The 14,626-nt window shown below is 42.4% G+C and overlaps 1 protein-coding gene across 3 annotated transcripts in view; it reads right to left on the bottom strand.

Moving 5' to 3' along the window:
- Nucleotides 1-8,547, bottom strand: part of ALCAM (activated leukocyte cell adhesion molecule) — a 202,487-nt gene extending 193,940 nt beyond the window's left edge. For all 3 annotated transcript variants that reach the window (XM_088024393.1, XM_088024394.1, XM_088024396.1), the window contains exon 1: nucleotides 7,960-8,547. In XM_088024393.1, the coding sequence (XP_087880519.1) occupies nucleotides 7,960-8,032 (73 nt within the window). In that variant the 5' untranslated portion in view covers nucleotides 8,033-8,547. The remainder of the gene's footprint in view (nucleotides 1-7,959) is intronic.
- Between the last annotated feature and the right edge of the window lie 6,079 nt (nucleotides 8,548-14,626).

Raw genomic sequence — 14,626 nt, 5'->3', positions numbered from 1 at the left:
GAATTCCTGGTGACCTCCAGGAGTTAGAAGCCATGTTCCTTCCCATGTTGACATCTTAACTCATGCCGTTTTCTCAGCCCGTATCTTCTGCTTGATTATTCCTCAGCACATACCTCAGATGTTACTTCCTGAAAGAACCTTGCCAAATTTTTCCTAAAGTCCAGGCCAAGTCTGGCCATTCTGATGTAAAATGCTCTTTATTTGTCCTTGTAGTACCTAGCAAAACTTCTAGCAAATTATATCATTAGTTGACCGATGTCTATTTCCCCGAGAGAACATAATTTCTTGGCGTGACAAGACCTTAACTGTCTAGTACTTAGTTTTATTGCAGTATCCCCAGACTAAGCACAATGCTTTGCACATACTGAGCACTCAATAAACAATTACTGAATGCTGTTATATATGCTAATGGTTAATTTCCATGAGTGATTCTAAGTTTTTATTTTAATTCCATTTAGTTAACATACACTGATATTTTAGTTTCAAGTTAATTTACATGAGTTTTAATCTTGGACTGGCCAACAATGTGACACTTAGGCAAGTACCTAAGTAATTTTAAGGTCCTTTATACCTCCAAACCTGGAACCTATGAGTTTAGGCATAAATGAAACTAAGAACATTGTCTCAAAAAACTGACTAATTTGCTACGGAATTTTAGGTAATCTTTTAAGCTCTGGCTTCATCTATCTCAGCTGTCAAATAAGAGAACTGAACCAGCTGAACGTCCAAGGCAATTTCTCATTTTTCCAACAATACCTCTTCTATCACATTTTACTTCTGATCATGATTTGCATGCCTTTAACACTTCAAAATTGTGTGTGCTCTCTCCCTCTCCCTCCCTTTCTCTCCTCTTTCCTTCTTTCTCTCTTTCTTTCATGCGCGCGCGTGCGCACACACACACACACACACACACACACACACACACACACTTTCCATAATTCTATTTCAGGGACGATAAGGGTTCAGCCATAGGATAGTGGTTTTATTGACACTGCTTGAGTCTCTACAATCTCTCATATTCTCTCATAGGATCTAGAAGAGGAAGGTGTAAACAATGAGTGTGGGGCTAAGTAAGGATACTTGCTGCTGTCACATCCCCCACTGGTTGACTGACTGCAAAAACGGTACTAATGCTCTCTCCTGGGGTTTATCCACACTATTTGCCAAGTTATTTAGCTCCTTCCATTCAGTAGGAGATGATTTCCCCACCCTTAAATTTGAGCTGGGCTTGGGACTTGTCTTCCCCAGCTGATTGTGGCAAAAGTGATGGTTTGCCAGAAGAAGCTTTCCATATTTATGCTTTCTCTTAAAACCCTGCTTCCACCAAGAGACTAAGCCTAGGGAAGCCTATTAGAGAATGAAAGACCATGGAGAAGAGTCAATTTTCCCTGAATGACGACCAGCCAACTCCCAGAAGCAAAACTGCCTAGACTGACACGCAGCAAATTATAGTAAAATGAAGATATCTAACTAAAATCAGAAAAACACCCAACTCTCCAGACTAAGTTGCCAGAATGCAAAATAATGAACTGCATAAAATTGTTGCTGTTTAAACCACTATGTATTGGAGTGCTCTATTACACAGCCTAGTTAATTGATATTCTATGGTTCAAAAATTTAGTAACAGTAGCTACACATGTTTTTATGTTTTCTTCTTGATTTGGAACTAGGTAAATTCCATACCCATAAGCCCTCCGACCATTAGGGAAAATACTCGGAAATGTGCTGACAAGAGTTTTAGCCACAGTGACCAATGCCCTCTCCCTTCATTCGGCCTTATTAGTGAGGATAAAACCATGGCATCCTTTACTTTGTGTGCTTAGATAATATTCTCTCAACCTTTCCTACCTCAATTCCCTTTTGGGGTTTTCTGAGTACCTGAAACACTTATATAAATGGACCAAATAACACATGGGTGCCTAATTAGGAATAGTCAGTCTTGGCAAAAATTGTCCTAGCCATATTGTTGGCTGCCCCTAGTCAGGTCACCAGTTGTGACACAACTGTAACTTACATGTACAAAAAGACTTAAGAGCTTCCTTCAACTATATATGTATCCCTGATAATTATTTTCAAATCCAGTTAATAGTGGAGCTACTGAGAAACCTCAAACAAGAACAGAATGGGAATTGTGCAAAATGGCTGAGAAGGAATTTCTCAGACTGAAATCAGCCTTCCCTAGATAAGAAGTATAGCTCCCAGGTGAATTTCAAACACCATTATTCTCTTGGTATCTCAGGTCAATTTGCTTTCCATTCCAAATATGGGATCCTTAATGTTTTACACCCACTACAATATTCTAAGGTTCCAGGCTATAACCTCACATCTCTCCTTGACATTAAAAGTACTTGTGGCCTCTTATTGATATTTCATTGTACCTGATTTAAAAAAAAGGTTAGAAATATGCATTTTGTCAGGATGACAGTACTTATAGTTAAGTAGTCTAAGACAGACATATCAACAGACACATCATTAATAATCATGGTGGCTATATAATTTGTCATCCCAACTGCACTTTTGAGGGTGAAATAAGGTACCATTAATAACTGAATCAGGACATCAGGATAAACCAGGACTGTCGTGGCTATAATGGGATGTATGGCTCATGTAGTAATAGAGAAGGCAGTTTTAGGGGAAAAAGGTGGGGGGGGGCAGGGCTGGCTAACAAGCCAGAGAAGGTGGACAGGGATCTAATTTCTGATTAATCTATTCTCCTGGAGTTTAGTTTCATTATGTTGCAATACTATGAATTCTTAGACATAGGCATGTTCATTGAAATACTTCAACTCAAAGTTGAATTAAGTAATCCTTTGATTAGAATTATTTTGGGTTGGACCAATTTCCCCTTGAATGGAATGGATAACTGAGAACTAACTGGATAAATAAGAGAGTAAACACTAAAAGCCAATTTCATTCTTGGAACATACACTACAATAATGGACTATGATAATAGGTTACCATAAAAACAAAACTGAATACCACAGCACATTTAGAACTAGTCCTAGCTGAAATATGTATGATATTACATCTAGTAATAAGGTGGGGAGGGAAGCATATAAATTTTGTTATTTAAACAAAGAATCAACTGGATGGAAATATCAGTGACTCCAAATATATAATAATAGTTTGTATACCATAAGGATACTTGTAATAACTATAGGATTTAACCTCATCCAATAGTCTAGAATATCTTCTTCTTAAATATAAAAGACATATGTTAGGGGCGCCTGGGTGGCTCAGTTGGTTAAGTGTCTGCCTTCGGCTCAGGTCATGATCCCAGGGTCCTGGGATTGAGCCCTGCATTGGGCTCCCTGCTCAGCGGGAAGCCAGCTTCTCCCTCTCCCACGCCCCCTGCTTGTATGCCCTCTCTCTCTGTCTCTCTCTCTCTCTCTCTGTGTCAAATAAATAAATAAATAAAAATTTTTTAAAGATTTTATTTATTTATTTGAGAGAGAGTGAGAGTGAGAGAGATCACAGAAGGAGAGGGAGAGGGAGAAGCACCCTTGCCACGGAGCGGAGAGCCCAATGCGGGGCTGGATCCCAGGACCCTAAGATCATGACCTGAGCCTAAGGTAGACACTTAACCAACTGAGCCACCCAGGCGCCCTATACATGCTATTTTATCATAGCTGCACCTATGTTGCTTTCCTGCATATTTGGGATATATATGCATGTGTCTGCTTGAGTTAACAGCTTTAGAGAGCTAGAACTCTTTGATGATGTTTTATGCTAAATAAATGGCCAGAACAGAAAGAAATGTGTTTAAGACTATGAAACAAGGAGATTATAAAGCATTTAAGATACTGTATGACAAAATACTGCCATCTAACACCAAGTTATGCAGACAACTTAGTGCTCAATTTTACAAAGGCCTGTGTTTAGCGACATGAAAACTTGAGGGAAAAAAAGAAAAAGGAGAAAAAAGAAAACAGACATTTTTGCCTGACAAAAAAAATGGTCACAATGATAATTAAATGTAATAGTGCTTTTCTATTAATAATATAATAAAAGTCTTAATTAATATAGCATGTTTTAGTTGAAAAATTCAAAATGCTGAGCAAGGTAATTACTAATTTCATCAAAATCAAAACCATGCATTACAAAGGAAGAAAATTTTACAAATGGGAAATAAGAAGGAACGGAAAAATAGCTTTCCCTAAGTCAGAACACTCTTATATGGCATAACTGAAAACTGAACACATGAGTGCTGACTCCAATAAAAAAAATAATAATAATTTCTGGTAACACTCAAGACTATTAAAGTAGGTTTTTATTGATTTTCCTCTTTTTAATAAGTTAACAGCAAACAAGCATTCTCTTCCAAAATTCTATTTAAAAAGATAAGTTAGATAAAAGTCCGGAAAAGTTTGGAATTTTGTCACAAAAATATTTTGGATTTGTATAGATTTTAAAACCACAGGAAAACTTTTCAATTTTCTATTTCCTTCTATATTGCACTTAAAACCAACTATTTTGTTTAGGGGCATCTTTAGGATGTACACACAGGCTTTGTCACATGAACATATTAGCATCAACCATCACTTACATTTCATTCTAGGAACCACATATGCAGTTAAAATAGAGGCAATCTTCCAGGAGAGATGGGTTACCTAATGGGGTTTTTTGAGACCTAAAAATCTTTCCCACTGTTGGGGTCTCTTTTCCCAGGACAGTGAGATATTAATTCCTCTCTATCACACTTTTTTTTTTTTTTTTAATAGCCCTGTTCAGGCCTGGAGGAGTAAGCACAAGATATTATAATGGATTTATACAAGTAGGAAAAAAGATGGAAAATTCGCAATTGGGTTCCATTGACATTTTCTAGCAACACAATTTATATGAACTGTATCCATTCAGTCGGTCTGAAAGCATTAGAAAAATACAACTGGATAACGACTCTGCCTTGCCCAAATCAGCTTTTTACCTTAAGTCATTAGAAACTGTTTCGATCTAAAGAGATCTCAGAGAATAGATCCTTAGTCCACTGTTTTACTTACACATGAGAGAGCCAAGGCCCGAGTATGTGAAATAACTTGCTCAAGTGCCCAAAGGTGAATGATGTTGAGCCAAGCCTAGAAAAGCAGTTTACTGAAAATAGTACCCCATTAAGTTGTAAATTGCTATTGGATTAAATAAATCATCAAGGAAAAAGCAATATTTACTGGTAACTAAGCAGTTTGCAGTTTTTAAATTAATAAATTTTGGTAGTCCCACATCAGGCAGTCTGCAAGGACATTATTTGAGTTGATGCTTTCCCCATGGCCTATTGAGGTAAAACTGAATGTGCTGAAAACATAATAACCCACTGTGTGTGGGGGGGGGGGAGGAAACTTTAAGTGTGCTTACGTCTTGGAATTAACCTTGTAAGAAATTAAGAAAAATTCCTGAGAGCGGTGCACACAAATGACCCCTGAGAAGAAACAGTTAACTGCAGGGTCCCACCTCCTTGTTGCAAATAATCAAGGAAAGCATTTTTTAAAGCAATGCAAAATGTCACCACAGGCTGACGCTCTTTCTACAAGGATAATGAGATTTTTGTTTCCTCGGATGCTGAGCACTTACTTCATTGCCTTTATCTCCAAATTCAGTTTCTGTGGTTCATGCATATTCTCTCCCTCCCTTCAAAACAGGTAACATGTCATGCCAGAACCATATCAATGACTACTTGGCAACTACAGACCAAAAGACCTGCAGGAGCAGTTTCACAAACTCGAATTTTTGTTCTCTAGGTCTCGACACATACTACTAAAAGTGCTCCGGAAATGAAGGGCTGCCGGCGGGTAAATCAGTCTCTGGTTAAGCCAGCCATTGGAACTGCAGCCCCACCGGGCTCAGCTACGCAGAGGGCTCCGAAGGAGGCGCACTTCCCTTGCAGGACTTGGGTCCTAAGTCTGGACAAGGCACTTTTAGTGCCACAACCCTTTCTTTAAAAAAACACAGTGACACGGCACCAAAAATTCCGCACATATGCCAGCCCGATAAATTCAAGGAAACCACTGATCTGAGGGGCTGAGGTTTCTGACCCTCAGATCAGCCGAGGTCGGCAGCGCGGCGAGAACACTCCCCGCTCACCGAAAGCGCGCAGCTGGGTACTGGTGGAAACGCGAGCTTGCCGCTCCAAAAGAATCCCGTACAAGGAAGTCTGAAAGCGGAACCTTTCCCTTTTTAGCAGTTAAATGTGAGGGAAAATCTGTCCCCCGAGGTGGCTCAACGGAAAATAAATCCCAGAGCGACCGCACGGAAAAGGGAACTGGGAGTGTGCGAGTGGTCCCGGAGTGTGGGTGTAGGTGAGACTGCACTCTCAAAATGACCAGAGGGTTAAACTGAAAACCAACTGTGGGAGGATGGATCTTTGCATTTTACCAACGACCTCACCCCATCAACCCTCCTCTCCCCTCGGCTCCAGAGTGAGTACCCTTCCCTCTCACATGGGACAATCGGATCTTGAAAAAGTGAAATACACATATGTGCCAAAGTCAAGGGTGTCTCCCCTTCCCACCACCGGATGTTCTTACCCCACCCCACCTGCTTTAAATTCGGTTCTACTCGCGTTTCACAGGCTCCGCCCCAGAGCCAGAGATTTGTCACAGACACTTCTTTCTCTAGCCTCAGAATTGCAGGTGAGATCATTACCTCACCCAGAAATGTAACTTTATCATAAAGAGATCCGGAGAGGGCACCCCCCTCCCGCACCACCACCACTAGCGACACAGTAGCAGCAGTTCACAAACACTCGTGATCTTCAGACTCTAGTCCCCAGCCTCACTTTCCCTCTCTTCCTGGGAGAGACCCAGAGGCTTTCAAACCTGTTTTTGGCCTCAGTTTGCCAACAACTGAAGGGATGGCAGAAATTAAAGATGCTAAAGGGAAGTGAGTCTTTCTTTAACAAAAACTAAAGAAAAGGGCACGAGAACAAACAGAAGCCGAAAAAAAATAACAAAGAAACAAACCAGGAAGTAGGAGTTTTACTTGCAAATTATCTATGAAGGGCTAGAGATAAAACTTCAAATGGAGAAAAAAATTCCAAAAAATCCTCAAGTCTAGCGATAAAATGAACCTAATGCTCTATCAACTGACGGCGAACATACAAGATGCCCTGTAAGGACCAACTCGAGTCAGCCGACTGATGGGTCTCAGGATGACAGCCCCAGGGGCCGTCCCTAGGGTCGGAAAGGGATTCCCGACTAGATATTTTAGTTATTGGGGATTTTGCCTATTTTTGTTCTGGGACTCAGTACATAACTAAAAACTGAGGTTGAATCACAGGTCCTAAAAAATCCACAAATCGCTCATTAAGGTCTCAGAACCCTGGATGCTAATTCCAGCTCAGGCTGTGTTCTTTGCCTACCACCACTCACCCCTGCAATCACTACCCATCCAGACAATGGGGGAGGGGAGTTCAAACCATGATTTAAGCTGTAGGTTTTTAAGGGAGTGATCAAAGCGCCCCCCTTCTCTTCCATCCCTCCCTTCTTCACCTCTTACCGGGGGGAAGTTACCAGGGAATTTAATACAAAAAAGTGCGGGCAGTTATTGCCACCGAGCTAAGCGAAAGGAAAACTGCCCCGAGCGCAGTGACGCGGGCTTTGATATCCAGAGACTGAAGGAATTGTCAGAGGGCAAGGGCTCGCCACCTAGGCGGGAGCTGCAGGAGGAAGGAGAGAGAACCAGATGAATCCTGCCCACGGGCTCCTGGAGCCCCAACGCCCGCAGCACCCAAAGTTCCTGGAGATTTACCCAATGCCCCCAGTCCCTGCCCAAACTTGAGCCAACCGGCCAGGCCCAAACGTGCGGCACAGGTGACTGAACCCAGGGCCAGCTCTGTGCCCGCACCGCCGTCCCCTTACCTCCCCCACACGCCCGGGCGCACTGCCCGGGAGGTGCGAGGCCCTGGCCGGGGACTTAGGAAATTACCCCCGGCCCACATCGGCCTGGGGCTGCTCTGAGGCCCCTGCTCACCTGGCCGGAGGACAGCAGCGGAGATCAAGAGGCAGAAGACTAGACGGCAGGAGGGGCCCGCCTTCGATTCCATATTCCTCCTCCTCCTCGGGGGCCACCGACAGAGTCCGCGCCGCAGGAGGGGGCGTCGTCCCCGGCCCCGCGCTGCCCGCGAGCTCGCAGGTCCGAACGCAGGGGCAGCGGCTTCTCCCAGACACACGGCCCCCCTGGGCTCTGGGCGCTGGACCTTTGGGTCTCCGCCGCAAGCAACTTTCCACCACGCAGTGCCCCAACTCTTCCTCCCTCCCCTTCAACACCTGCCCTTGGCCCCTGGGCTGCCCTTCCAAGCACCGGTGACCCTCTCTTCCCTGGAGACACTTGAGTATTTCGGAAAGGTGTACGTGGTTCTTTTAGTCTGGTCTGTTATTCTCCTTCTCTTGGAATAATAATATTTAATGGTAGTGGCAGTGTGCATAAAAAGGCCGGTGCTAGAAAGGAATCGCCGAGGGTAGCAACAGGGGCGGCGAGTCCAGGCGGTCCCCTCAGGTGGCAGAGCGGTAGCAGCGAAAGCGGCGGCGGCGGCAGCGGCAGCGGTCTTCGGGCTGCTCTGAGTGGAGGGACTGGAAGGCGTGTGTAAGCTGCCTTTCTCCTCCTCTCTCCCCCTCCCTCCTCCCCCTCCCTCCTCCCCCTCCCTCCTTCCTCCTCCTCCCTCCCTCCTCCCCCTCCCTCCTTCCTCCTCCCCTCTCCCTCCTCCCTTCTCCCCCCCTCCCTCCTCTCTCCCCGCTTCCCTGGACGCGGCGCCGAGCAGGTGGTTGGAGCACCGACCTGCAGCCTAGAGGCGCTGCAGGACCGAGTCGCAGACCCAGTCCGGCTCTGGCACTTCGCGGGGGAGGCGCTCGCCGGATCCCTAGGCCCCCGAGTAGGAGGGGCTTTCCCGTAGCTCCGCCCCTGGGGCCCCTCTCGCCAAAAGGGAGCAGACACAGGAGCCGCGCGCGCCGGTTGGGCTCGCGCGACTGCCTCTTTCCAGTGGCTTTACCGTCGCCCTCTCGGTGCGGACTCCCATTTCTTGGTGCCCACCCAGCCTCGCCAGGTTCAGAAACCGCTTGCCCCAGATTTCTATTACAGTGGCTCTCTCCTCAGGGATTTTTTCGGCGGTGATGTTGCAGCCTCCATCTTCAGTGAAGAGTCTTGGGGCAGGACGGTGCGGGGGGGGAGAATTCACCGGGGGGAGGAGGGAGGGGGCGCCACTTGGGTCTAAGGGCGGGAGCGGAGGAGGAAGAAAAGTCTGGAGGGCGTGGCAGAGGTGGACCCTCGCCTCCTGAGAGTTAACTGGAACAGCTGCTGGTCGGCCGGGGGCAATCCAAATACTGGGCTAATTCCTCGCCCCCCAACAACCCACCTCTCCAACATACCTTCTTTTGAAGGCAGATCACTTGAGTCGACTGCCCAGTACCAAATAGAAAATACTTACTCTTTCCGGGGGAAATTAAATGAGGAATTTCTAGACCATACTTCGTCACACGGATTTTCCCAGTGTCTTTTTGCCAGAGCGTGTCTTTTTTTTTTTTTTTTTTGAATTAAGCGGCGATTTTTAAGTTACAAACAGCAAATCCTCTCAAGTTACTCAGATTAAAAGCCAAGCTCCTCCTCGTCCGTTCCAGAAAGCCAGGCATCCCAGCAGATGGGCAGGCTTCTCTGGCAGTTTCTAAAGATTGAAACATCTCCCAGGCGGAACATCGGGAAACTGTGTCTTTTTCAGATCAGACAGAGACCATGAAGGAATTATTTTTCTCTGAACTCCGGGTTGGAGCTGTCGGAGCCTTAAGTGGCTCTAAATCAGGGATACGGGATTACAACTCTTATCCCGGAAGCATAATAAAATTGTGGTACCTGAACCACTTCGCCAGGGCATTAAATAGCCGTTCGTGCATCACAGGGTCACCCCTGTGTGAGGCTAGTCTCCATCAGAGCATGTCAACTAGTAATCGTCACATACTGCGCTTTCATCAGAGGGCTTCTAGTCACCAGCTAGATGGTTACCTGGAGAAGCTTATTAAAACAAGCATACACAGGCGCGCGCGCGCGCACACACACACACACACACACACACACACACACACACACTGATCGCTGAATTCTTTTATCTTTTTCCGCTGGAAACTATTAAAGCTCCATCTTCAGTTGTGATTTTTTGTCAAAAGCCTGCCTGTCTTGTCCTCCCGGTTCTCTTTATAGCAACAGTATTCTAGAGTAGATCTTCTATTTTTCCTTTCAAAATAAGTAGTTTTTCCGGCTTGGATTTAACATTAACATTTTATTTGCATCTTGTGAACCCGTAGGAAGGCTAACGCTAGGAGACAGATGCCTTTTAATTCAGTGTTTCATAAGCTGAGTTTGGGAATTGCTAGCATTCCGAAGGGATCTCAGAATTCCTTTAGGAAATTGTTTTTCTTTTAACAGCAACTTTAAGTAGCTTCCACTACAACAAATCATCCCAACTATATATTCAACCTGGATCCCCCACTCTGTCTACCTGACCCCCTTTGTTTTGGGGTGGGAGTTAAAACAGCATAATTGCTAAAAAGTAGATCTGCAAAAGACAGACTTGGGCTCTGACATTCACTAGCCTCATGATCTTGGTCAACTCACGTAACCTCTCAAAGCCTTAGTGTCTTTACTTGTAAAAAGTGGTAACAATAGTGCCACCCTGTTGAGACTGGTGAGGATTAAGTGATATCACAGAAATAACTGTTTAGGTATAATAGAAGGAGCTCTGGCTTTGGAAAGTAGTCAGTCTAGTTAAAATCTCTGTTCTGCACTTACTCAGTGACTGACCTTGAACAAAAGTCTGTCTTTCGTAATTAAAGTTTGGTGACATAGGAGAGTACCACCTTCAAAGGTATGCGGCTAGATTGGATCAAAATATAATCTATAAATTAGAGATATTTTGCACACCCATGCACATGTATGGAATTCTGAAAGCAACATATATACACACACATATGTGTATGTATAATACATATTTGTTCGTAGAGTCACTTGCTTCAAGAGTCCCTTTTACAGAGGAATATGTCCTAGTTTAGGAAAATGCCTTGATAAGCCACTTGCAACAGTAACTCCAAAGGCTTTTAGTTATATATAGCTAAGGCCACAAAGTTATGGTCATACTACTCTATATTAAACAACACAATAAAAATTAAGATAGGAATTATACAAAATAACAAAAATAAATAGGAGTTTAACAGGGGAGTGAGGGGGAAGATACTGAGAGAAAGGAAAGGTCAAGGACCAAATCATATGAGTTTGGAAATGGTCGAAGACCTGTAAATATACTTTAATTAATTAAATAGTAACAGTTATTGATAACTTACTGTATGTTAGGTTAGTCTAAGCGATTTATATGAACTAATGAAATAATTCCCCCCTCAAAAAAATCTTATGAGGTAGGTGCTGTTGGCATCTTCATCTTACTCATGAAGAAACTGAAGCCCAGAGACATGAAGGTCACATAATGATTGAGAGTACTAGTAAAGCCTCTTTTCTACCCCAGGCACTTTGATTCTAGATGATTCCAATATTTTACCAGCCAGTTTAGTCATGCATCAGTGCATCATAATGGCTACTTCTTACTACAAGAGGTCAGATGAATAATGTTCAGCCAGAGGAAAACATATTTGATTTTAGAGCTTCATTCCTATCCACTTTGCTCATCATTATCCACTTTGCTTATCAGAGATGTCTAACAAATTTATGACTTTTTGTTTGTTTGTTTGGGAGGCTTGATTGAGATACAAATTTCTTCATCTTCTGAAAACTTTAATAAAGTCTTCTACACTCAAACACATTTTCCTTAGGGAAATTAACTAATCAGGCAGTGCATCCTATCTTTATGAGCCATGTACAGTGCATATGAGATGTCAAGGCCGTTTCTAGACTGAAATAATTTACCATAAGCAAAAACTCAAGAGTTAAGAAACTTGAGAATGTAAGACCCACAAAATAATGTATTGAAGAGAGTATTTGTCCTTCGAAATCTAGGGAATGGAGGATTGGATCCACCTATCTTGTTCTTAAGAGGAAGAACTTTCCCACCTGTATCTGGATCACAATTGCTTTTTGTTACAACTGAGAATACACAGTTTTCCAGTGATATTTACCAGTTTAGTCATGCATCAGAGCATGATGTTGGGTACTTCTTACTATAAGAAATAAAATGAACAATGTTCAGCCAGAGAAAAACATACTTCATGTTACCAAGAACATGAAAAGAGTTTTGCATCTTCAGTATAAAAGAAATCATCAGTCAGGACAGTACGTTCAAAACAGTGACACAGCACTGTAGGCTAATTTCCTACTTGGAATCCATTGAGATGAGAACTTAGGACCCAGGACCCCTAAGGCTCAGACCAGGACCATTTGTCCTGTATTAAAACACTGACCAACAATATGTGACAGCATAGATCAGGCATGTGAACATTTGAAAAGTTGAGATGATTGTTTGCTGTTGTTGTTCTAATGTAAACAATTTCCCACTGGAAATGAAATTTCACCAAAGATGGCATTGGAGACTGGTGACATTTGTTCCTACCACCTTATATCACAGTGCTCTGTGTGCCTTCTTAGTTTTTGAACAAAACTTGTATGCAGTTCAAGGGCCTGCAACAAATCTAATTCACTTTCTTCTCCCCCCACCCCCATTGATGATTACACATTTCTAGCTAATACTTTGCAAATACATTGAGCACTCTATAAATATTTATGTTTGAATGAGAAAGAGTTGGATTTGTTTTGTTTTTTTTTTCCATAGAACATAAACCTTGAAACAAACTTATAAAGGAGAATGATATAAGGGGATGAAAGGAGTTTCAACTGGATCTTAAATGATTAGACTAGTATGATTCTGGTATTAATTCCAATGTGTAGTTTTTTTTCCCCACACCACCAACCAATTCTCAGACACTAGCTGCATGTCCTACAATTCAACTCAATTCTGACAGTAGCTACCTGGAGATAGCATAAGCCAGCTGGAAGAGATACGTATAGCAAGGTGTGTTGAGAAAGAGAGCAGAGCTTTCATGCTCTCTGAGCACACAACTCTCCCCAAATCTCCACATATTCAACAACCTAGAAGTTCTCTGAACCCTGTCCTTTGGGTTTTTTGGAGGCTTCATTACATAGGCATGACTGATTAAATCATTGCCCACTGATGATTTAACTCAGTCTCTGAGCTCCTCACCCCTCCCAGGAAGGGTGGGACTAAAAGTTCCAACCCTCTAATCACCCAGTTGAGTCTCCTAGCAACCAGCCTCCGTTTTAGATTACCCCAGGGTTTTCCCAAAGTGGCTCATTAACATAACAAATACACCTTTATCACTCTTATCACTTAAAAAATTCCAAGGGTTTTATGAGCTTTGTGACTGGGAATGGGTCCAAGACCAAATACCTACTTTTTATGATAAATAACGATATCACAACTAGGTAGACTGAAGTTTAGGAAAGGCAAGGGGAATGAGTCAAGTCTTAGTCACCGTAGTGAAAACTTTGAAATAGAAGTGAAGAAACTTAATCTATGGGAGGAAGAAAGTGATAAAAACTATTTGACATTAATGAGAATAAAATGTAAAAGGCCATGCCTCTTTATTTAAAAAAAGGACAAGGTTGGGGGGTGGTAAGGGGAGGGCAGCATGCTGAGAATGGAAGCCTGACTAGTAAAATTTCTAGGCAACCAGGCAGGAGATGGGTTAGGACCTGGGTTAATGCACTGCTGACAAAGATTGAAACAGAAGGCTAAATTGGATTTATATTAAGTCCAGGAAGATAAGACTAAAGAGTCGTAGAGATTATGTACGTATAAGATAGAACTCTGTTTCATTTCTGGACCCCAAGATTTTTTTAAAGTCAGTAGTTACTAAAATCACTCTAGATATGGATTGGATGACCGATTGGTATCCATCCTACTAAGAAATATTCCCTTGAATTTTATTGTTTAATTTCAGTTGTTAATAGTAATTAAATTTTGCAACTCATGTCCTCAATAATGCTAGCTAATATTTATCCCTGGAGCTCAGGAGGGCAAAAACTTCCAAAGCCTATGGTAAACACTATGTTCTTATTTCAGACTGTAGATTGCTCAGTGTGTGGGTACAAAAAGAAATGCATAGCTATTTCAAAGTAGAAATCCACTTAGTCATTTTCCTTCTTGTCTTAGACATGAAGAATGGAGAAAAGAGTCCTAGCTAAGCTATTTAACCATGAAACTTAGCTATAACTATAAAATGAATGTCAAAAACTCTTAGTGTATCAAACTCTCATAATTCATTAGTGATTTCAGTAGGTGCATACAACCTAATTCAAAAAGGATATTGGTTTATTTCCACCTTATAACTTGAGAGTTTCTCTTCAGAGTTCTCTGCATATTTTCAACTTTCAACTGAAATAACTTTCTTTCAGTTTTGAATAAGTTAAATATGACTCAGAGTGTGGTTATTCAGATGCTTCATACATTAAAGGAAATTTTAACTTGATTAATTCTCATGAAGTTTTCCAGAGTTTTCTCTACTTGCTTTGTCATGTACCTACTAGCCATCTCAATCCATGAATATTTCATTCAGGAATTTGAGGTGGACATATAATGACTATAGAAATATGAAAACAATGTATATTTGATTTTTTAAAACAAACAAAACAC

Source organism: Eumetopias jubatus, unplaced genomic scaffold, assembly GCF_037043125.1.
Source record: "Eumetopias jubatus isolate StellerSeaLion01/CBP00866 unplaced genomic scaffold, mEumJub1_p1.0 scaffold_1, whole genome shotgun sequence".
Lineage (NCBI taxonomy): Eukaryota > Metazoa > Chordata > Mammalia > Carnivora > Otariidae > Eumetopias > Eumetopias jubatus.
Note: the sequence above shows the minus strand (reverse complement) of the source record. Positions and strands in the feature narration are given on the sequence as shown.